The following is a 24,181-nucleotide window of genomic DNA, read 5'->3' on the forward strand; positions in this document are numbered from 1 at the left end:
ATGTCACTAAGCCTGAGTTTTTTCATAGGATCTACACAGGACCAAAGGATCTAATACTGGTAAAGTTCTTATCACAGTGATGCTATGCAAGAAGGCTTAGAAGTCAGCATTTAACAGTATATGCCAGCTGGGCATGGTGGCTCATGCCTGTTATCCTAGCGCTTTGGCAGGCTGAGGCAGGAGGATTGCTTGAGCCTAGCGGTTTGATGGCAGCCTAGGCAACACAGCAAGACCTTGTCTCTGCTTAAAAGACAAAAAAAAAAAAAAAAAAAAGAAAAAAAGCTTTCATAGTGGCATGCACCTGTGCTCCCAATTACGTGAGAGGCTGGGGTGGGAGGATTGCTTGAGGCCAGGAGGTTGAGGGTGTAGTGAGCCACGATCATGCCAGTGTACTCCAGGCTGGGCGACAGAGCAGGATGCTGTACACACACACACACACACACACACACACACACTCTCTCTCTGCAACCACCCAAGAGCTGGGCGACAGAGCAGGATGCTGTACACACACACACACACACACACACACACACACACTCTCTCTCTCTCTCTCTCTCTCTGCAACCACCCAAGAGCTGGTCTGTATTTTCCACGTTTTATCTAAAAGTATCAAATAACTTCTATTTATAACAGTATCACACTATGTCATAGTCCCAATAGTGCAATACAAATTTTAATTTGTGAAGTTCAATTATTTTAAGATTTTCTTTCAAGACACTTACTGATCATTTAGCACATTCAAATGAGGTTTACTGAGTGCCTACACCCACTACATACCAGACATCATGCTGAGGCATTTATTCAAGAATCACAACTGCAGAAAGAATTCTGAGACTGAGAATTTTAATTTTCCCACATTGCAATAAATCTTATATGCAATAAAGTTTATTAGTTGAACTGTCCTGTTATTAAAATCTTGGAATTTGACAATTTCATTGTTACTAAAAAATACACAAGTATACTTTGAGCTCCTCATGTATAATTTTAAAGCTATTTTTGCATGGCTCACTCGAGGTCAACTTAGACCCTAAAACTTAGGATCAACTTACTTACATGACGCACTTAAAAATTTGCCATTTCTAAAATTAAATGCACGGGTTTCAAGACACCCTAGCTGTTTTTCTCCTGAGCGCGTAATGGCCAATCTCTGTATCATTACCTGTTAAATTTATCTGACATTCTTACATCTCCTTTTCCCTCTAGCTAATTTGACATCGAAAAGGTACACAAAGGAAAACATTTTGTAAATTTGTAGATTTGAATTTAAGGTACACACCTACCTGTGGTCCCCACTTAAGTATGTAAAACTTTCTCTAAGATTGCAGGAGACAAAGCGCCTATTTTCTTTTCAATGGACACATTCCAGAATGGCAGCCATCACCTTCCCTGTTTTCCTTCCTACCAAAAGTTGGTATCAGCAAATAACATAAAGCTAACAAAATTATGCAAAATTCCATATTGCAATGCTTCATGTATTAACTTTAGTTTGTCACATTACTATTCATGAGAATGAGGTACAAAATAAATGGAAAATTTTTAATATGGAAAATCGTTGTCAATTTGTAACATGGAATATGGATAGGATTAAACCTAGGTCTAACTCGTGGCTCTGCCATTTCCTACTAGCAATGCTGGACAACACTGGTATAATGACGGTTCTCTCACATAAAGCCAATATGACAACTAAATGAATGTACATAAAATATTCAGAATAGTATCTGGCATATGATAAGCACTTAAATGTTACTAACATTTCTAATTATTTCTGCTTTGAGGACTAGAAATGACTTCTAATTTTGCTGACCTGCAATGTTTTAACATTTGCATTTATAGAATGCAAAATACTATGCAACATATAGTAAAATACATGACCTACAATCGATATGTAACAGCTTTCCTTCCAAGATTGACATAATATACCACATACTTTATAAAAAATTATGCTATAAAAGTCATGTCTTAAGTTACAGTAGACAAAGATAAAAATCCTTTATTATGGAAAATGAGTTAAACTGTAAACATTAATACTGCTTTCCAAACTGAGGAATTAAATAATTATTTAGAAGCCTAAGATGATGCTAGTGTACTAGTCTTCTAGAGATGTAGCCATCTTAAAATCAGTTCTAAGCCTTTCCTGCTACCCAACATACCCAGTGAACAAAACATCAACAGTGCTTCACTATGAGAAGGATTCTTACTGAGAAGCTATATCATCATCATCTTGGGGGTTTGATAGCACATAATTACAATGCTACACAGGTGACTTAACATATCCTTTAGAAAGGCATGCATCCCTTCCACCATTCCCTTTTAAACCTTGCAATCACAACCACTTTTTTGTGAGGTTGTGCATTCTCTAATTGCAATGAATTTTCAGTCTTTAAATAATGTAACGATTGAAAATAAACACTGTCCTGGACTTGATAATGAAGGCAGAGAATTACACTTTAACAATTACTGAAGAGATGACATCATTTTTGCAGTTGAAAAACTATGTACCCATCCTCTTCAGAACTCTTTTAATAAATCACCAAAATTTCTCCGTATCAACAGGACAGAATGGTTAGGATGCATTTTTCTTTCAAATTAAAGCATTAAAAACTGAGAAAAAAAATAGCATCTGTGACCTCTTGCTAAAAAGAAAGCAGTGTTAAAGTGTATTTTGTTATAACCCTTATGACCTAAAATAATACTTATGAAGTCAAACATATAAACGTTTTGTGTGACCAATTTTTTCAGTGCAGCATCACATCGTCAGCATTCTCTAACCATTCAACTCAACTGCAATTCAGAAATGTTTTAATATATTTAGAAGCATAAACATCAAACCTGTGCTCCAAAATTAACAAGTATGTCTCTAAACTCTAGATCTGATTTTTACAGCCACACTTGAGACAATGATGTAAACTTAACTTTTAATGGCTTAAACTAGCACTAAAATGTTTAATGTCTCAGGAGATTTCAAATGTAGTTTTTTCATCATTCATGTTTACTAACTCGACAATCTGAGCTGTCCTGTTTTCCCAGGTGTTAAGTATCATTTAATTGGGAAATGAAAGCAGTAATAAAATTCTCACACCTGAAATATCACATTACTTTCCTATAAACACCTTACCATTATAGAAAATTTCCAATTATGTCAAAATTAGAAGGTGAAACCCTTAGCTTTCCATGTTACACCTGACTTAGTACTGTTCAAGTATGGTAAAAGTGTCCCGAGAACAATGTTCACAATATTTTTCATTGGCATCTTAATTGCATCATGTAGGAGTGGAAAATGCAGAGATAAAGAGCACAAGGCTTATAATTCTACAGTACAGATGGAGACAAAACTGCAATAAAAACATATTTGCAAGTCTAAAAGGAAAATTATAACCCAAGACGCATGGGGAAAAATATTTATGTGGAGTTTTTAATCCGTATTAGAATTCAGTTGTTTTAACTTGACCATAAATTTAAACAGAAACCATCTTCTGAGACATACATTCTAATAAATGTATCAACAGTACTGATAGTCAACGAAGGGTCAATTTAAACTTATTAGTAACATTTCATTTTTCTATCCAACAGAAATCTATAGTGGTTTGCCCCATTACATATCTGAAACATTGTCTTATGAAAACAAAATGAAACAAAATTAAATAAAATTGAAGATAAAAATACTCTGGAAGCACAGGATATCTGACAAGAATCTTCAGCACAAAGCACATCTTCGAAAACGTGAAACGATGGCTCTTTGGAGGACAATAGCTAAATATCCAAGAATCATCAGGTTTGAGAAATATTGCTTAATCACTTTCCAAAACACAGCTGCAAGAATTGAAGATTTCATTAAAACTATCAAGGTCATCATATTTATTGCATCTTTAGATTGCATTTTGAAACAGAAAATTAATAGTGCACCACAGCTTCACCAAAATATATATTTAGGGGCAGGGAGGACCTAAGATATTTATAAACAAAGTATAGACTGTATGTGCTTTTCAGAGGGGCTGAATTAAATATAACCAGCTGCCAACTTTGTGCTCTGACATACTTGATTTAGTGGGTTTGTGTATACTAAATTCATTTATTTTTGTCTACAATAAATGAAATAAAAACACCACCCTATACAATCCACTATTAGCAGTGAGTACAACAGCAAAAAAATTATTGTACAATTTATACATACTAAAATATTTTCTTTCTCTAGAAATAACTCAGAACAAAACCTAATCATTGTAAGACTTAATCTGGGAAATCTCAAATTACAATAGGGAAAAACCAAATCAGGATGTGTACTTGAGCCCAAAACAAAGGTTCCTGGTCATAAGGCTAGAAGATTAGTAAGTGCAAGTGGTAGAATACAGCATGCTCAAATTGTATGCTTGGGTCTTTGTATATTTATCAAACCTTTAAATTAAGTAAGACTAGCTAAAGAAATGTCTTCAGAGCAAGATAACTGGGAATTCTGCATTTCTTTTGCCATTTTTGTTACCCAACTTACACAATGCGCAAAGTGCTAAGCAACACTACAAAAACACATTTACATCAACACTGAAGACCTGGGGAAATGAAATCCAACAATTTTATTTTAATGAGCTGTATTTTCTAAATTTTTGTTTTATTTTCCTGTTTTCATACAGTAAAGAAAACAAAACGCAGCACATTCACATTTTCCCGAGGAACTGTAAAGATGATCTCTACAGGGATAAACGTTGTAAAGCCTGAAGCTCAATCAACTGATGTTGAAAACTCTCAAAGGGAGTAAAGGCTTGATCTCAATGGTCTAGAACATGTACTGTAATTTAATAGAAGAGATGGTCGTCTTAATATTTAATGATTTAAAAGAACTTCCCAGTCCATGCGAAGAGTACAGTCCAAGAATAAATCAAATTTCTGAACGCATTTTATGCTACATATGTGTATACTTTGCGATCCTCAGGTGTTCGTGCCAAATATTCTCTCTCAATAAGTCCTTCAATACGTTTCTTAATAACAACTGGACTTGGTAAGAATCGAGCCTTCAACTGCTGAGTTACCTAAAAAAGAAAGTAGACAGCATTTTTATATAAACACATACAAATTCCTACCTTTCAACAGAACTGATATGTCATTTTAACACTGAGAGATTAAACTTTACTAACTGGATTAACAAAGCTAAAAGCACAGAAACTTTAAAAAGGTTCTGTCTGAAAATGTAATGTATGGTTACAACACACTTCCTCAAATCAGAATGTGAATGCTAAGGATAGCAGTTGAATAGATGAATTAGTTGGAATTATGTTAGTGTGAGTATATGTCACCTATAGTTTAACCTTTTGATGCTGTTATCTACTGACTTCTGGGTTACACTCAAAACTTACAGAACTTGGGTAGCCTATGTATTTAAGAACACAAACTCTGGACTCACAGTACCTGGATAAACTCAGCTCTACCACTACTAGCTCTGGGACCTTGGCCCACTGGCGTGTACACTCAATGTGTTAACAGACATAATGCCTTAGAATAATAATGCCCAATCATAAGTGCTTCTGTTGTTCCAAGTACGATCAGATTCTAAGTACTGTGCTACATATAATAATAAAACAGTAACTACAGTAGCAGTCACAGTCTGTCTATGCATCAGTCATTTTGCATGTATGAGTTTATGGTTTGGTTTTTTTTTTGAGACGGAGTCTTGCTCTGTCGCCCAGGCTGGTGCAGTGGCGTGATCTCTGCTGACTGCAAGCTCCATCTCGCGGGTTCCCACCATTCTCCTGCCTCAGCCTCCCGAGTAGCTGGGACTACAGGCGCCCACCACCACGCCCGGCTAATTTTTTGTATTTTTAGTAGAGACAGGGTTTCACCGTGTTTGCTAGGATGGTCTTGATCTTCTGACCTTGTGATCTGCCTGCCTCTGCCTCCCAAAGTGTTGGGATTACAGGCGTGAGCCACCATGCCCGGCCTATTTAATTAATGTTCTTAACCCTGCGAAGTTGTCTCATTTTACAAATGAGGAAAATATGCCAGAGAAGAAAACTGACATCAACAAGTAGTAAATAACAGAGCCAGCAGAGATGAATCTAAACCTTTCTGACTTCGAAGTCCATGTTCTTTGCTCAAATCCATCCGTGAGCCAGCTTTGCTTCTACTCTTGTTGATCAGCTCATTTCCCAAAGCCATAATGGATTGGTAATTCTTTGAAATCTGGAAATTCAGCACTTCACTCTGCAACTACAATCTATCATCCTTCCAGGATTACCACTCCAGTATCTACAAACTTGCTCTCAACCCACCACCTGAGACCTCCCACCCTTTGCCCTTCTTTTCTTCCAGCCTATTAACAGCTCCGATAGACTTGCTCTCTCCCCTGTAACAGAGCCTAAACTGCATTCAAGATCACTTCAGCTGCACTCTCAACAGGACCTTCTACTCCTGATTCTTTTGGTCCTATCTCATAAACACTATTTGATTAAACCTATATTCTATATATACTATATCATTATCAACCTACCACAGAGCTCTTTGCTGAGTAAAGATGTAGTTGTTACACCACTTGTGTACACCAGGAATCAGTAAACTGCAGTCACAGGCCAAATACACCCCACTATCTGTTTCTGTAAAATTTTACTGAAACACAGTCATATGTATTTATTTTTATTAATTTTTTTTGAGATGGAGTCTCGCTGTCGCCCAGGCTGGAATACAATGGCACAATCTCGGCTCACTGCAACCTCTGCCTCCCGGGTTCAAGCAATTCTCCTACCTCAGTCTCCCGAGTAGTTGCAATTACAGGCACCCACCACCACGCCCGGCTGATTTTTGTGTTTTTAGTAGAGACGGGATTTCGCCATGTTGGTCAGGCTGGTCTTGAACTCCTGACCTCAGGTGATCTGCCTGCCTCAGCCTCCCAAAGTGCTGGGATTGCAGGCATGAGCCACTGTGAGTCACATGCATTTATGTATTATCTATACCTGCTTTCATGCTACAATTGGCCATTTACAAAAACATCTGCCAATCTCTGGTGTAGACTGATAACACAAATTTATAGTATTCAAAAGTTCAGCAAGTTCCTGAGCACCATTCTTCGACAAGTATTATTTCAAATTTTTGACAATCCCCTTAAACTCCTCAACCCAGTCCTGCACCAAGCTCATATCAGGTTTTACATAGAGAAAATAAGCCATTTCAATCTGAAGTTCTTCAAATTCCCACCCTACACATGTACATTTATCCATACTTACACTAAACCTTGCTTAGCACATACCCCTGCACCCTGCCCTGGGTTCTCAGGAAGAGGCATGTTCAGTAACATCTGTGTCAGTACACTACCATCATCATACTCCCTATACAATCCTCACGTTTCCTTTTCTAGAATGTGGTATTGGTCCCTTCATCTCATTTCTTTCCATTTGTTTTTAAGGATCCCTTCCTTATTCTTAGGATATAAACATGCTCAGTATCCTCCCATTGTGGGGGGAAAAAAGCCCAAACCCTTCAACTCTACAGTGAATCCTCTAATACTGCTCTCTCTGCCCTTTCCCTTGAGCCAATACTTCAAAGAATAAGCCACTCTTGGTAGTTTCCACCTCCATTTCCCTCTCAAGGCACTACCACTGAATATACACTTTCACGAGTCCAATGAAAATGTCTGAGAAAGTTAACCTGTCACATAATTGCTAAAGTAAGTGTTTATTCAACTTGGTTTTTCCATGATTTTTGATATTACTGACCACTCACTCCTTGTAATTCTCTTCCCTTGTCATAGGGCACTGACACTTTGTTTTCTTTTCCTCCTAAAGCAGTGTTCTCAAATTTGAAAAAACATCAGAATCGCCTACAGTTCGTGTTAAAAAACCAGACTGTTGGGCCCTATCCCCAGAGTTTGATTCAATTCTCAGGCTCTGGTGGAATCTAAGAATCTGTGTTTCTCATGAATTCCCAGGTGATGCTGAGGTAGCTGCTCCAAGAACCACAGTGTGAAAACCAGTGCTCTGAAGAGTTTCTGTTAGTTGTTACACTCACCGTTCCTAAAATGATGAGGGAGGGGTCTATCCCATAGTTCTTTCTTGCTCTACATGCCAACACTGAGCAATTTAATCCACACCTGTGGTTTTAACTGCATTCTCATATAGCTAATTCCCAATGCAACTTCTAGCCCTCGTGTCTATTGTCTTCCACCTGCCCCTGGATGTGCCAATATACAATAAAGTCAACTTGTACAAAACAATATTAAGTGACATCTGGACCACAGCGGCACATTACATTACCCTTGTCTTTTTGGTTACAGAAACCAATCTCTATCTACTCATTCAAGCTAGAAACCTAAAAGGTGTCTTCAACTTCTCCCTCTCACTTCCCATTATCAATCAGTAAGCCTGTCAATTCTACTTCCCAATTATCTTGATTCAGCTTTCTACCCTCTACCAACACTTTACCCAGGTCCTAATCCTCTCCCACCTACCTTAATGGCCTCTTAAGGGGTCTTCCTCTCCTTAGTTCCCCAATTTGTAAAATGAAAGCATTTAATGAATGGTAACCATTATTAATTTTTAGAAATAAAGGGAATTTGTTTATACAAAGGTATTAAATAGCAGTGAAAATTTTTTCTTAATACTTCATGTGACAATATTCTACTATTATTTTTGTTATAAACACATTAATTCTGGGAGTGTGCACATATTTGGATGTATCATTATGTTTAATTACCAAGTGAGTACCATACATTTCGTAAGTGTTACATCACTAGAATTTCTTAATTGTAAAATTGTTTTTAAAATTAGTTGAATACAATGATTTTAATTTTTTTTTCTATATTAGCCCAGTCGTGAAGAGTCCTCACCTCTGCTACTAGAACATTGTGCTGCATCTTCTTTCTAGATTTCATTATCCGCACTATAGCAGCTTCTATCTCATGTTTTCTGTCGTCGTCTACTTTCTGCCTTGTTTCTTTTCTCTCTGGGTCTGATTCACCTTGTTTGGCAGCAACTAAAATAGAAATAAAGACATTGATCATAAATATAATTTTAAAATTTGGTTTATAAGCAAGCTTAATATAATTCAATGTAATCCACAGACAAAAACCAATTTCAGCCTCTGAATATACACACAAGTATACATTCAAAAAGTGTCTCATTTAATGTTTACTTGAATACTAAATTATCCTTTTCAAAAATGAGGAATTTAACTTTGAGATAATAAAGTCAATTTTGTTTTTATGCAGAATATAATTTCTTATCTGGAAGAAAAATAGTAGCTGAAAATATTCAGTAGTAAAATTACCAGTAAATAATTTTCATTGCTTATGACTGTCAGAGGTCAACTGATTATTTTATTACCATGGCTCCAAGTTAAAACTCACCAAAAGTATCTCAGATAGGTGAGTATCTGTTGTCTTACTAACTCAAAATGTAGCTGTAATCTCTAAGGTTTTATGCGGAGACAAGAGTAGGTATTGCCAAGATTCAGTGAAATAAATAATTTAAAAGTACCACTAGGATGTCAGTTCCTAAAATCTCCTTGCCAAAAATCTCCCTAGAGTTCTGTTACCTAACCATTTCTTGCCGTATATTTTATTATGCTTTTTTATGTCACGACCTCATCACAAATTCATACCAGATTCCAATCTTTAGAAGTCTTACTCTATTCTTCCCTATAGTCTTCAAAGAAACTGCTAAGGGATTAAATACAGAAGTCTTCTTCTCCTGCAACTCTGCTCCAAATGAAACAGCAGAAAAAGAAAACTGATGTTTTATTTGTTCATCAAAAGGAGATAGATGTGAAGTTTCTGGAAGTAGAAATTGTAAAATTGCAAAGCAGCACATGGGGCATTGCTGACTGAGGCATGGGCATAGATAGCCATGAGACAGCAGACTGTACAATTTAGAAGATCATTCTGGTGTGCATATCCATTCAGCTGTTTCTAATTAGAATCCTTTGGATAAAAATACTGCTTTCAGTGTCATTTCCCCAGTGTAAGATAATCAATATCTTAGTAAAAAAAAAAAAAAAAAAAGAAAAATCGATGAAAATAATCTACTAAGAATGATGCTTATGATGCTTCTCCTCAGAAGTTGACGTCATGGAAAAAAAAAAAAGATAAGAGGTACTGGTTTAAATGGAACTAAAAAGACGTAAAAATTAAATGTAATATGGAAATCTTGAGGGAATCATGGATCCAAAAAGTGAGATACAAAAGAAATTTTTGAGACAACTGAGGCAATATGGGTGTAAACAGATGACATGTAATTAATTTTCTTGGATATGATATAGGAGATGTGTGCTAACATTTTTTAGGGGGAAACTTGAGATATTTGTAAATTAACTTCAAACGCTGTAGCAAACACACACACGGGTTCGTATACACACAGAGGAAGGCATGGAAGAAGACAAAATTCTAATGACTGGTAAACGTAGGTCACAGCCATACTGATGTCCATTATGGTGCTTTTCACTTTGTGGATTTGAAAATAAAAAATACAAAGTTGCAGGGAAAAAAGTAATTGTTTAAACAATCCCTTTGGCTCATCTGGATTTGGTCACCTAAATAAGCGTCGTCTTAAATACCTGCAGAAAAACATAGATGTCAGATTGTGCTAATGATTCAAAATGAGTATTTTTTTTTTAAATGTGAGGGGAGGGACTCACTCTGGAGCCTAACACAATACTCCTCACTTGAGTGCAGCAGAAGGGGTTGCTGTGCATGTGCCTATACATGACCTATACGCATGCTGAGGGATGGAATTTGAGAAAGGCAGGTGGTGAAGACTGTCAACTCTGGAAACCCCCCAGATTAAAATTAATCTAATTTTTTTCAAAGGCAGTGTTATTTTAGTAATTCCTTTAACTTCTTTGCATGAACTTTTATTACTGGCTACAGTAAAAGCAGCATAAATACGTAGGGTCTGAGTCTTTGAATATTTATGTTAGTGAGCCTTTGACAATAAAACCAATGCGGTCACAATGTTTACCACCAAAGAGAAAATTCTGACTTAAACTATGAGTAAGAGCCAAAATCATTTAAAAACCATTCCCAAGAAAAAAACATTGCTTCACAGAATTTTATTGCTTAAAAGAACTTTTAAGCTCCTCTAGTAAAATTCTTCATCATATATGTTTTGAACATACCTATAACACTATATACATGTACTCCAGAAACACAGGTAAGTGTGCACACTTAACATGAAAATCTAAAAATCTATGAAGACTTCTTTTTTTTTAAACATAATACTAATATCTGATATTATTATTGCTGGGCATGATAGAATCTGGGATAACAAAGACTGTTAACTTATTTAGGGTACAGTAGGGTGAGGGTAAGGTAATCCAGATAAATATTCCCACATATTTTCCTCTAATTCTAGGACACAAATGAGCCCCAAAATCCAAAACTGGTATCTGCCCAAATGTATAGTTATGTCTTGCATTGGAAGAAAAATAAATTTTATTCCATGACACTCGCTAGTATAGTTTGCTTTATTCTTAATATGTATTTATGTCAAGACATGGGCCAATCTTGGCTCATGCAGATTACTATGATACAGTTTACAACTACAAGACAAAGGGGGTAAAACCCTGCCAGAGACACTACTCTGCTCTACAGAGTATACATACAAAACAAAAAGATCAAAGTGAAAAAAAAGAAATTTAAGTGTGCATATAAAGCTCTAGAATCCATGTAATCTGGTAATCAATTGTATATTTAACATTACTTTTTAAAAGACTATCATAATATACAATATAAATAACTTTTACTATCAGCAAATCAGTCATTTGAAAGATCATCTTATTTATCTTAGGACACTGTTTTATTGCACACATATTTGGCTGTAATGAATATATTAGGACTAGGAAGCCTATCTAATACTAGTTTTTCAGCCAAGTAGCAATTAGTTTTAAACATCAATCAGCAAGGGTGGAGTGCCTTCTTTCCCCTTTAAATACACAGAAAACAAGCATCCTACATTATGTTAAATACTTAATGAATAGAATTTTCACTATCAACTTACATGGCTCTACTAAAAATCATTCACATCAGTATCATTGCTGTTTTTAAATTAAAGATGATAAGAGTTTTAAGATTTTGAAACAAAAAATATTTATCAAAATATAAATAGCAACATCCAAACATCAAACTTTTACATAGGTCTCCCAATTCTGAAAAACCTCTAAATCAGCTTTAAAAAGACTTCCACTGACTATTAGTTAACCAGTTAAAAACAATTTTAAGTACTAATAGGTTCATAAATTGTATTCTATTTGTTAAAAAAAAAAAAAAGGAAATAAGTGCTTTGTTCACACCATAAATTACTTTTTAAAATGCTTACTGTACTTGGATTCAAATGCATTTTCATACAAATACTTATCAACAAAAGCTGCTTTTTTTCTTAAGCCTAAATACCATGCAGCACCAGAAAAGGAGTATTTTTTAAAGACAGAAATCCAACAGATGAGATTCTTTTTCTAAAGAGAAAAATATATAATTTTTTGAGAGGAAAAATGTAATTCCAGATACCTGTTTGAATCTTGACTCTGTGTAGTTTGGATGTGAACTGATCATTAACTGTAAATATATGACCATTTTCTATTTCCTTTGATTTGGGTTCTTTTGTTAGAACCCGCTGTGTTGGTTTACCACAGGCGAGGGACTGTAGGGCTCTAACAAGCTCTCTTTCAGGGATATCTGTCTCTTGCTGAATTTCCTGAAATTTCATCAGATTAACATAATTAGACTTTTTGAAAGATTAAAGTTAATTAGTTAATTAGCAAGTAAACTGACCAAGCAGTAGATAAAAAGAGGTAATTCCATTAAATAAATAATGCACAAAAAAGAATTATCTTGAGTATTATGACACATCATTAAAATCTCATTATTTGAACAAACTAGAGGAAAGGGTGATTCAAATTATATAATATTAAAAAGACAAGTAACTTTTTTGTTTCAGGAGATACAATGGTTAATCTAAAAATGTTATCCAGCAGAGATTATCAGGAACCTGCTTTAACATTTAGTTTTGTAAAAATAAAGTGTTAACCAACATATAATTGCTAATTTTAGAAATATTTTATAGTCTCCCATCCAAGTTTATCCATACTCCTCTTTTGCTTAGTAATTTCCTTCATAGAAAAAAGGAAGATAAGCCTGAGCTCAGGCTTACATACCATACAATGAAAATTTACCATCCAAACTGACCATATGTAAGCTTCTATGACCAAATGAAGAAAAAAAAAAAACCCTGTAAATTACATTAAACATAAAAATCAACAAGCAATCTGTGTTGGAAGTTCAGGTGATAATCTTTTCTGCATATTATGGTATGAATAAAATGTAATACTAGGGGAGAAAAAGCAGCTCGGTAAAGAATGCTGTGTAATTTTAAATTCACTATTCTGTTATGTCAGTGGGACAGCAAGAAAACTGTAGTTCTATGATTTAGTCTCTACATGTCTATAGTGATACGTGATTTTGAGTTTTAAAAGTCTTGAACACTAGGATTTATTGTTTTGATGAACCGTATACAGCTGTCTCTTTCTCAAAAGCAGCTTACGAAGAGTGGGCATGAAGATGGTGATATTCAGATTATGCGAGTAACTGATCTGGAGAGTCATTCTCTCTAGAGAAGTCTTTGAGCAACAGTTCTGTTCTTCTAAAAAACTGTCAGGTAAGCAAGGATTCAGAGAAATGTGATTTTCAGTGATTCTGCATATTCATTTTCTTCAAATAATCTCTGGTTATATCTACCTACTTTAGGCATTTCAAATACTATAAATGTTAATCCCAGAAAATAGGTGCTATTATTAGAATGAAGATGTTTATTACACACTAAGTGATTTATTTACATATTTTAGTTATTGCTTAATCATATTCAATGAACCAGAAAAACCTTAGGTGATATTTTAAAATTACAGATCATTCCCAGAGGTAACTATTATCAAAAGTATTTTATAAAAGTCAGTCCTCAAACTTTATAGTGGGGAATTCTCAGCTGCCTTAGAATGAAATGCCCCTAAAGTCGTAAGGTTGTACATATAATGAGAGAGTTAAGCGTAACAGTAGTATACTAGACATCTTTCTATTAGAGTTAGGAACAACATAAGGATGCCTATCTTTACTATTACTATTCTACCTGCACTCTGCCTTTTCCTATTCATCTATATATACACATGAATACAAGCATATGCATATACATGAATGTACGTGAACACATCCACCTATACACCAGTATTAGTGTTAAATGAGATAACATGAATTTTTGTATTAATTTCTTCAGATTTTTCCGCTTGCAAAAAGAGATTAAAGCTACAAGGAATTCCACAGCACTGTTCTATTATGACACAAGTGGAGATTGAGACTAGATCCAATGTTCTGTCGGTACATGCATTTCTGACTTTGAGCACAAAAGCCTGTTCTTCAGAAGCAAATTTCTAGAAATGCACTTGCTTCCTCAAAGTTATAAATATTTTATATTTGTGCCAGGCATGGCGGCTCATGTCTGTAATCCCAGCACTTTGGGAGGCCAAGGTGGGAAAATCACTTGAGCCCAAGAATTCAAAATCAGCCTGGTCAACAGAGCAAGATCTGCTCTCTACCAAACATTTAAAAAACTAGCCTGTAGTCCCAGCTACTCAGGAAGCTAAGGTGGGAGGATGGCTTGAACCTGGGAGGTCGAGGCTGCAGTGAGACATAATACCACTACACTCCAGTGTGGGCAAGAATGAGACCCTGTCTCAAAATTTTTTTTTTTGGTATTTGATAAATACTAATGAACTGCTTTCAAGTTGCTTAAAAATTTAACCCCCCAAAACAACAGTACATGAATATCCACTCCCTCACATCTTCTTCAATACCAGATTTTCTTTTGCTCATATGTTTGGCTAAAAATGAAATTTCATTATTTTAATTTGTACTTCTCCATGACCACTATGGGAAAAAATATTTTTATATTTACAGGATATCTGTAATCTTCTATGCTTTCTCTATCTATATTCCTTGCATGTTTTTATACTCAATTGTTTCTCTTCATACTGATTTAACTGATGCTTTTTATAGATTATGGTTTTCAATTTTTATACATTATAAATAATTTCTCCTAGTCTCTATTTTTAACTTAATATATCTTATATAGATGTGTTATCACTTATGTGGTTACATCTGTTAGTCTCTTCCTTTGTTATTTTTGTAATAAATTTTTAAAAGATATTTCTCACATTAAGGTTACCAAAATACTCAAAATTTTCTTTTATTATTTATATAGATTTGCAATTATATTTAATTTTCACACTTATCTGGAATTTTGTAATGATGTGATCCATGGAATTGAGGTCTTAATACTACCCTCTTCTCACTCCCACAAATAAACAAACAATTAAATTCAGTTTTTAGAAATGACAAATTTGAGATCTGGCAAGATGGTCGAATAGTTAATAGCTCAGGTCTGCAGCTCTCAGTGACACTAACGCAAAAGGCGGGTGATTTCTGCATTTCCAACTGAGGTACCTGGTTCATCTCAATGGGACTGGTTAGACAGTGGGTGCAGCCCATAAGTGTGAGGAGAAGCAGGGCAGGGCATCACCTCACCTGGGAAGCACAAGGGGCCAGGAAATTCCCACCCCCAGCCAAGGGAAGCCCTGAGGGACTGTGCTATCCAGCCCAGATACTATGCTTTTCCCACAGTTTTTGCAACCCGCAGACCAGGAGATTCCCTTGTGTGCCTACACCACCAGGGTCCTGGGTTTCTAGCACAAAACTGGGTGGCTGTTTGGGCAGATACCAAGTTGGCTGTAGGAGTTTTTTTTTTTTTCATATCCCAGTGGCACCTGCAACCCCAGCGAGACAGAACCATTCACTCCCCTGGAAAGGGGGCTGAAGCCAGGGAGCCAAGTGGTCTTACTCAGCGGGTCCCACCCCGACAGAGCCCAGCAAGCAAGCTAAGACCCACTGGGTTGAAATTCTCGCTGCCAGCACAGCAGTCTGAAGTCGACTTGGGACACTCAAGCGTGGTGGGGGGAGGGGTGTCCACCATTACTGAGGCTTGAGTAAGCGGTTTTCCCCTCACAGTGTAAACAAAGCCTCCAGGAAGTTCAAAGTGGGCAGGTGGCAAAGCTGCTGTGGCCAAACTGCCTCTCTAGATTCCTCCTCACTGGGCAGGGCATCTCGGAAAGAAAGGCAGCAGCCTGAGTCATGGGCTTGTAAATAAAACTCCCATCTCCCCTGGGACAGAGCACCTGAGGGAAGGGGCAGCTATGGGCCCAGCTTCAGGAGAATTAAACATTCCTGCCTGCCGGCTCTGAAGAGAGCAGTGGACCTCACAGCATGGCACTCCAGCTCTGCGAAGGGACAGACTGCCTCCTCAAGTGGGTCCCTGACCCCCATGCCTCCTGACAGGAGACACCTCCCAGCAGGGGTCAACAGACACCTCACACAGGAGACCTCTGACTGGCATCCGGCAGGTGCCCCTCTGGGACAAAGCTTCCAGAGGAAGGAGCAGGCAGCAATCTTTGCTGTTCTGCAGCCTCCACTGGTGATACCTAGGCAAACAGGGTCTGGAGTGGATCTCCAGCAAACTGCAGCAGACCTGCAGAAGAGAGGCCTGATTGTGAGAAGAAAAACTAACAAACAGAAAGCAGTAACATTCAACATCAACAAAAAGAATGTCCATGCAAAAACTCCATCCGCAGGTCATTGGCATCAAAGATCAAAGGCAGATAAATCCACGAAGATGAGGAAAAACCAGGGCAAAAAAGATGAAAATTCCAAAAACCAGAATGCCTCTTCTCCTCCAAAGGCACAAAACCGGATGGAGAATGAGTTTGACAAATTGACAGAAATAGGTTTCAGAAGGTGGGTAACAATAAACTCCTCTGAACTAAAGGAGCATGTTCTAACCCAATGCAAAGAAGCTAACAACCTGAATAAAAGGTTACAGGAACTGCTAACTAGAATAACCAGTTTAGAGAAGACCATAAATGACCTGATGGAGCTGAAAAACATAGCACGAGAACTTCGTGAAGCATACACAAGTATCAATAGCTGAACTGATCAAGCAGAAGAAAGGATATCAAAGACTGAAGATCAACTTAATGAAATAAAGCGTTAAGATTAGAGAAAAAACAATGAAAAGGAACAAAGTCTCCAAGAAATATGGGACTATGTGAAAAGACCAAGCCTACGTTTGATTGGTGTACCTGAAAGTGACGGGGAGAATGGAACCAAGTTGGAAAACACACTTCAGGATATTAACCAGGAGAACTTTCCCAACCTAGCAAGACAGGCCAACATTCAAATTCATGAAATACAGAGAACACCACAAAGATATTCCTCCAGAATAGCAACCCCAAGACACATAATCATCACATTCGCCAAAGTTGAAATGAAGGAAAAAATGTTAAGGGCAGCCAGAAAGGTTGCGTTACCCACAAAGGGAAGCCCATCAGACTAACAGCAGATCTCCCTGCAGAAACCCTACAAAAGCCAGAAGAGAGTGGGGGGCCAATATTCAACAATCTTAAAGACAAGAATGTTCAACCCAGAATATCACATTCAGCCAAATTAAGCTTCATAAGCAAAGGAGAAATAAAATCCTTTACAGACAGACAAATGCTGAGGGATTCTGTCACCACCAGGCCTGCCTTACAAGGGCTCCTGAAGGAAGGACTAAATATGGAAAGGAAAAATTGGTACCAGCCACTGCAAAATCATACCAAAATGTAAAGACCATTGACACTATGAAGAAACTTCAACAACTAATGGGCAAAATAACCAGCTAGCATCATAATGACAGGATCAAATTCACACATAGCAATGTTAACCTTAAATGTAAAGGGGCTAAATGCTCCAATTAAAAGACAGACTGGCAAACTGGATAAAGAGTCAAGGCCCATCAGTGTGCTGTATTCAGGAGACCCATCTCATGTGCAAAGACACACACAGGCTCAAAATAAAGGAACGGAGGAATATTTACCAAGCAAATAGCAAAAAAAAAAAAAAAAAAGCAGAGGTTGCAATCCTAGTCTCTGATAAAACAGACTTTAAACCAACAAAGATCAAAAAAGACAAAGAAGGGCATTACATAATGGTAAAGGGATCAATGCAACAAGAAGAGCTAACTACCCTAAATATATATGCACCCAATATAGGAACACCCAGATTCATAAAGCAAGTTCTTAGAGACCTATAAAGAGACTCAGACTCCCACACAATAATAGGGGGAGACTTTAATACCTCACTGCCAATATTAGACAGATCAACGAGACAGAAAACTAACAAGGATATTCAGGGACTTGAACTCAGTTCCGGACCAACAGACATCTATAGAACTCTCCACCCCAAGTCAACAGAATATATATTCTTCTGAGCACATCACACTTATTCTAATATTGACCACCTAATGGGAAGTAAAACACTCCTCAGCAAATGCAAAAGAACGGAAATCATAACAAACAGTGGAATCAAATTAGAACTCAGGATTAAGAAACTCACTCAAAACCGCACAACTACATGGAAACTGAACAACTTGCTCCTGAATGACTACTGGGTAAATAACACAATGAAGGCAGAAATAAATACGGTATTTGAAACCAATGAGAACAAGGACACAACGTTCCAGAATCTCTGGGACACGGCTAAAGCAGTGTGTGAGGGAAATTTATAGCACTAATTGCCCACAGGAGAAAGCAGGAAAGATCTAAAATCGACACCCTAACATCACAATTAAAAGAACTAGACAAGCAAGAGCAAACAAATTCAAAAGCTAGCAGCAGACAAGAAACAACTAACATCAGAGCAGAACTGAAGGAGATAAGAGACACGGAAAAACCCTAAAAAAAAAAAAAAAAAAAATCAATGAATCCAGGTGCTGGTTTTTTGCAAAGATTAACAAAATAGGTAAGACTCCTAGCCAGACTAATAAAGAAGACAGAAGAATCAAATAGACATAATAAAAAAATGATAAAGGGGATATCACCACTGATCCTACAGAAATACAAACTACCATCAGAGAATACTATAAACACTTTTATGCAAATAAACTAGACAATCTAGAAAAAACAAACAAATTAACGGACACATACATTCTCCCAAGACTAAGCCAGAAAGAAGTCAAATCCCTGAAGAGACCAATAACAAGTTCTGAAACTGAGGCAGTAATAGCCTACCAACCCAAAAAAGCCCAGGACCAGAAGGATTCACAGCCGAATTCTACCAGAGGTACAAAGAGGAGCTGCTACCACTCCTTCGCAAACTATTCCAAACAATAGAAAAAGAGGGACTTCACCCTAACTCATTTTATGAGGCCAGCATCATCCTGATACCAAAACCTGGCAGAGACACAACAAAAAAAGAAAATTTCAGGCTAATATCCCTGATGAACATCAATGTGAAAATCCTCAATAAAATACTGGCAAACCGAACACAGTAGCACATCAAAAAGCTTATCCACCATAATCAAGTTGGCTTCATCCCTGGGATGCCACGCTGGTTCAACATATGCAAATCAATAAACGTAATCCATCACATAAACAGAACCAATGAGAAAAACCACATGATTATCTCAAGAGATGCAGAGAAGGCCTTTGATAAAATTCAACATCCCTAGCTGCTAAAAACACTGAATAAACTAGGTACTGATGGAACATATCTCAAAATAATAAGAGCTATCCATGACAAACCCATAGCCAATATCATACTGAATGAACAAAAGCTGGAAGCATTCCCTTTGAAAACTGGCACAAGACAAGGATGCCCTCTCTCACCACTGCTATTCAACATAGGATTGGAAGTTCTGGCAAGGGCAATCAGACAACAGAAAGAAATAAAGGGTATTCAAACAGGAAGAGAAGAAGTCAAATTGTCTCTGTTTGCAGATGATTTAATTGTGTATTTGGAAAACCCCACTGTCTCAGCCCAAAAACTCCTTAAGCTGATAAGCAACTTCAGCAAAGTCTCAGGATACAACATCAATGTGCAAAAGTCACAGGAATGCCTATACACCAATAACAAACAGCTAAATCATGAGTGAACTCCCGTTCACAATTACTACAAAGAGAATAAAATACCTAGGAATACAACTTACAAGGGACGTGAAGGATCTCTTCAAGCAGAACTACAAACCACTGCTCAAGGAAATAAGAGAGGACACAAACAAATGGAAAAACATTCTATGCTCATGGATAGGAACAATCAATATTGTGAAAATGGCCATAGTGCACAAAGCAATTTACAGATTCAATGCTATTCCCATCAAGCTACCATTGATTTTCTTCACAGAGATAGAAAAAACTACTTGTAAGACCTAAAACCATAAAAACCCTAGAAGAAAACCTATGCAATACCATTCAGGACATAGGCAGGGGCAAAGAGTTCATGACTAAAACACCAAAAGCAACTGCAACAAAAGCCAAAATTGACAAATGCAATTTAATTAAACTAAAGAGCTTCTGCACAGCAAAGAAACTATCATCAGAGTGAACAAGCAACCTAAAGAATGGGAGAAAATTTTTGTAATCTATCCATCTGACAAAGGTTTAATATCCAGAATCTACAAGGAACTTAAAACAAATTTACAGTAAGAAAAAAAGAGCTCCATCAAAAAGTGAACAAAGGATATGAACAGACACTTCTCAAAAGAAGACACTTGTGTAGCTAACAAACATAAGAAAAAAAGCTCATCATCACTGGTCATTAGAGAAATGTAAATCAAAACCACAATGAGATACCATCTCATGCCAGTTAGAATGGTGATCAATAAAAAGTCAGAAACAACAGATGCTGGAGAGGATGTGGAGAAATAGGAACACTTTTACACTGCTGCGGGGAGTGTAAATTAGGTCAACCATCATGGAAGACAGTAAGGCGATTCCTCAAGGATCTAGAACTAGAAATACCATTTGACCCAGCAATCCTATTGCTGGGTATATACCCAAAGGATTATAAATCATTCTACAAGACACATGCACACGTATGTTTATTGCAGCACTATTTACAGTAGCAAAGACTTGTAACCAACCCAAATGCCCATCAATGACAGACTGCATAAAGAAACTGTGGTACATATACACCACGGAATATTATGCAGCCACAGAATGAGTTCCTGTCCTTTGCAGGGACATGGATGAAGCAGGAAACCATCATTCTCAGCAAACTATCACGAGAACAGAAAGCCAAACACCGCGTGTTCTCACTCATAAGTGGGAGCTGACCAATGAGAACACATGGACACAGGGAGGGGAACATCACACACCAGGGCCTTTTGGGGGTAAGGGGTAAGGGGAGGGATAGCATTAGGACAAATAACTAATGCATGCGGGGCTTAAAACCTAGATGATGGGTGATGGGTGCAGCAGAGCACCATGGCACATGTATACCTATGTAACAAACCTGCACGTTCTGCACATGCAATCCAGAACTTAAAGTACAATCAAAAAAAAAAAAAAAGAGAGAGAAATTTATCACATTCCAGACACCTACAAATATAACAGTTTGCTTCTGGACTCTCTTTTGTTCAAATGAGCTATCTATGATTTACCCTGATGTGATTATTACACACTATATGCTTGTATCAAAATATCTCACGTATCCCTAAATATATACATGTACTATGTACCCATAAAAACTAAAAATTTTTAGAAATGTGATACGGTATGTTTTGTTATTAGGACAAATTCCTTCCCCTTTTACTGAGCTTTCCTACCCAAAACCCCATTCCTTTTCAAAAGTAGTTTTGCCTAACCTTGTGCATTTTCTTGTCCAGATGAATTATGGAATCAGCTTGTCGAGTTTTATTTAAAACAATGTATATTTTGGAAATTTCAACTCAGATTTCCTTGAATTTATAGGTGACTTTTAAAAACAGCACACTTACAACATGTAATTCTCCCATTTGGGTACATTTACCCTTTCATATTCTTTAGCTTTTACTGTCTTCTTAGTGTAAGCGGCCTGTCCACACATTTCTTGTTAAAATGATTCCTGGAAGGTTATGATTCTTAATAAAACATCCTTTTCTTCATGTCATTTACTGATTAATGCTGGTTTACAGAAAGGGTATTTTTTTTTTCCAACAAAATTCTTCTAAAGAAATGTTTTCTCACTGATTATCATGTATTGCCAAATTGACAATCATACTGTCTACAGATTTTGACAATTTTTTCAATTTCTTCCCGATACTTATAAATTTCATTCCTTTTTTTTTCTTAGTATATTAGGACCTGCAGAGCAAGGTGTAACAGTAGTAGTAAAGATAGGCATCTTCATCTTGTTCCTAAGTCTAATAGAAAGGTGTCTAGTATTGTCCTACTATTATAATGCTTAAGTTTGTCATCAGATACAACCTTATGACATTAAGGGCATTCCATTCTAAGGTGGCAATGAGTCCCCCACTTTTATAAGGAATGAGGACTGACTTGTATCAAATACTTTTTGTTCATCTGTACAGATCAAATGGTTTTCTCCTTAAAATGGTGACTAGCAATTAGGCAACTGCTTATTTTGCAATTATTACAATATCTTAATAATTAAGATCTTTTCAAAAAGTTTTCCTATGCTGATCCTTCTTTGTATTCTACGGATAAATCCTTTTTGAACACAGTGCATTATTCTTTCAAAACACTACTGAAAATGACTTGCTAATATTGAGATTTATACTTTCAGTATATTACTTAGGATCTAAGGAGCAAGGCAGAATAATGAACAACCTTCAGCTTTCTCTTTTGTATTTTCCTTGCTCAGTTTTAGCAAAAAAGTTATGCTAGCCTCAGATATTTTCTGTGAGCAGTACGTCTACTTTGCTTTCTGAGTTCAAAGTTCGCTAAACAGCCTTCAATTTTAACTTGCTAACTGTGTTATTCAAATTTTCTGTATCCCCCTTTTCAATTGTCTGGTTAGTCAATAAATTTGTAAGGGATTTCCATGATTCCAGAGTTGTCTACTTTCCCTTGTACTTTCATTTTCCTTTTCATATTGTGAAGTTATGTCACTAATGATTGCTATAAATTATTGAAGATCAAATATTACTGTTAAGTTTTCTATTTAAATTCTGACATTAATAGTGCTATTGTCCATAGTTTTTAAATTTCAGGCTCATTCTCATAAAATAAAAAATAAAGAACATTAAGAAAAATATGTATTAATAGTTCTTATCCATACCTCTTTCAAAAACCCACTGCTAATTACTAAAGTCCAAGGTACAGACTACCACTGTATGTATTTCCTATTTTTTAGCTGTTCTAAATCACAATAAACTTACCTTTATCCATTCAAAAAACATGAAAAGAAAAAACCTCAGCAGCAGCCTGACTACTACAGATTAAATATGACACTACAAATTAATGCCAACTGTTGTAGCCGGCTTCTATGACAGCATGTAATAATCCTGGTATATGTTAATCTTGTGTGGTCCTCTCACTCTATCAGGGCTAACTTGGGCAACCAAGAAAATGAGAAGTGACACTAGGTGTCTTCCTGGGAAAGATAAAAAAGGCACTGCAGGTTCTGCCTGGGTCTTCTGGATTGCTCGCTCTTGGGAAAACCAGCCACCAAGATTTGAGGACAAAGAGCTACATGAAAAGGCCCATGTGGAGAGAAACTAAGGCCGCTTAACAACATCCAGAACAAAGTTGCCAGCCATGTGAACCACCTTGGAAGTGTATTCTCCAGCTCCAGTCAAACTGTTAGATGACCAAAACCCCAGACAACATCTAAATGCAACCTCATGAACCCCAAGCCAGAACTACCCAACTGAGTATCTTCTGAATCCCTAACCCACAGAAACCATGAGAGATAATACATTGTTAGTGGTTGTTTTAAATCACTAACTTTTGAGATTTGTCATGTGGCATTAAATAATACACCATCTTACTGAACTCATAGAGAATATTCAAAAATAAAAGTTCACCTTCCTTTAAATTATTATAATAAAATACTTTTAACTATCTCCACTAATTTGTGGAGGTGATTTCTGTAAAAAAGTGGCTAATAAAACATAAGCAATGGACTGTAGAGAAACACATGATGTGAGCAAAGATGCATTTCTCGTGCCTTCTCACAATGCCCCAGATTTGAGGTGTCAGCAGCCAGTAGGCTTTGGAGCCATATGCATGGCATCCTATATACACGACAATCAGTTTCTGCTTTGTGACTTAGCTAAAGTTGGAAAACTTAGAGAGATTTTCTACTTAATTTTAACTTTCCATCTAATAACTGCTCATTAGCATCAATGATCCCAAG

General features: G+C 36.7%; 1 protein-coding gene across 4 annotated transcripts in view; it reads right to left on the reverse strand.

Moving 5' to 3' along the window:
* Positions 1 to 867: 867 nt before the first annotated feature.
* CUL3 (cullin 3) overlaps positions 868 to 24,181 on the reverse strand; it is a 116,617-nt gene continuing 93,303 nt past the window's right edge. For 3 of the 4 annotated variants that reach the window (XM_021924417.2, XM_021924420.2, XM_021924418.2), the window contains 3 exons: positions 12,476 to 12,662; positions 8,804 to 8,949; positions 868 to 5,021 (listed from right to left, as the gene is read on the reverse strand). In XM_021924417.2, the coding sequence (XP_021780109.1) occupies positions 4,890 to 5,021; positions 8,804 to 8,949; positions 12,476 to 12,662 (465 nt within the window). In that variant the 3' untranslated portion in view covers positions 868 to 4,889. The remainder of the gene's footprint in view (positions 5,022 to 8,803; positions 8,950 to 12,475; positions 12,663 to 24,181) is intronic. The other variant, XM_021924419.1, reaches the window with a different exon arrangement.

Source organism: Papio anubis, chromosome 10, assembly GCF_008728515.1.
Source record: "Papio anubis isolate 15944 chromosome 10, Panubis1.0, whole genome shotgun sequence".
Lineage (NCBI taxonomy): Eukaryota > Metazoa > Chordata > Mammalia > Primates > Cercopithecidae > Papio > Papio anubis.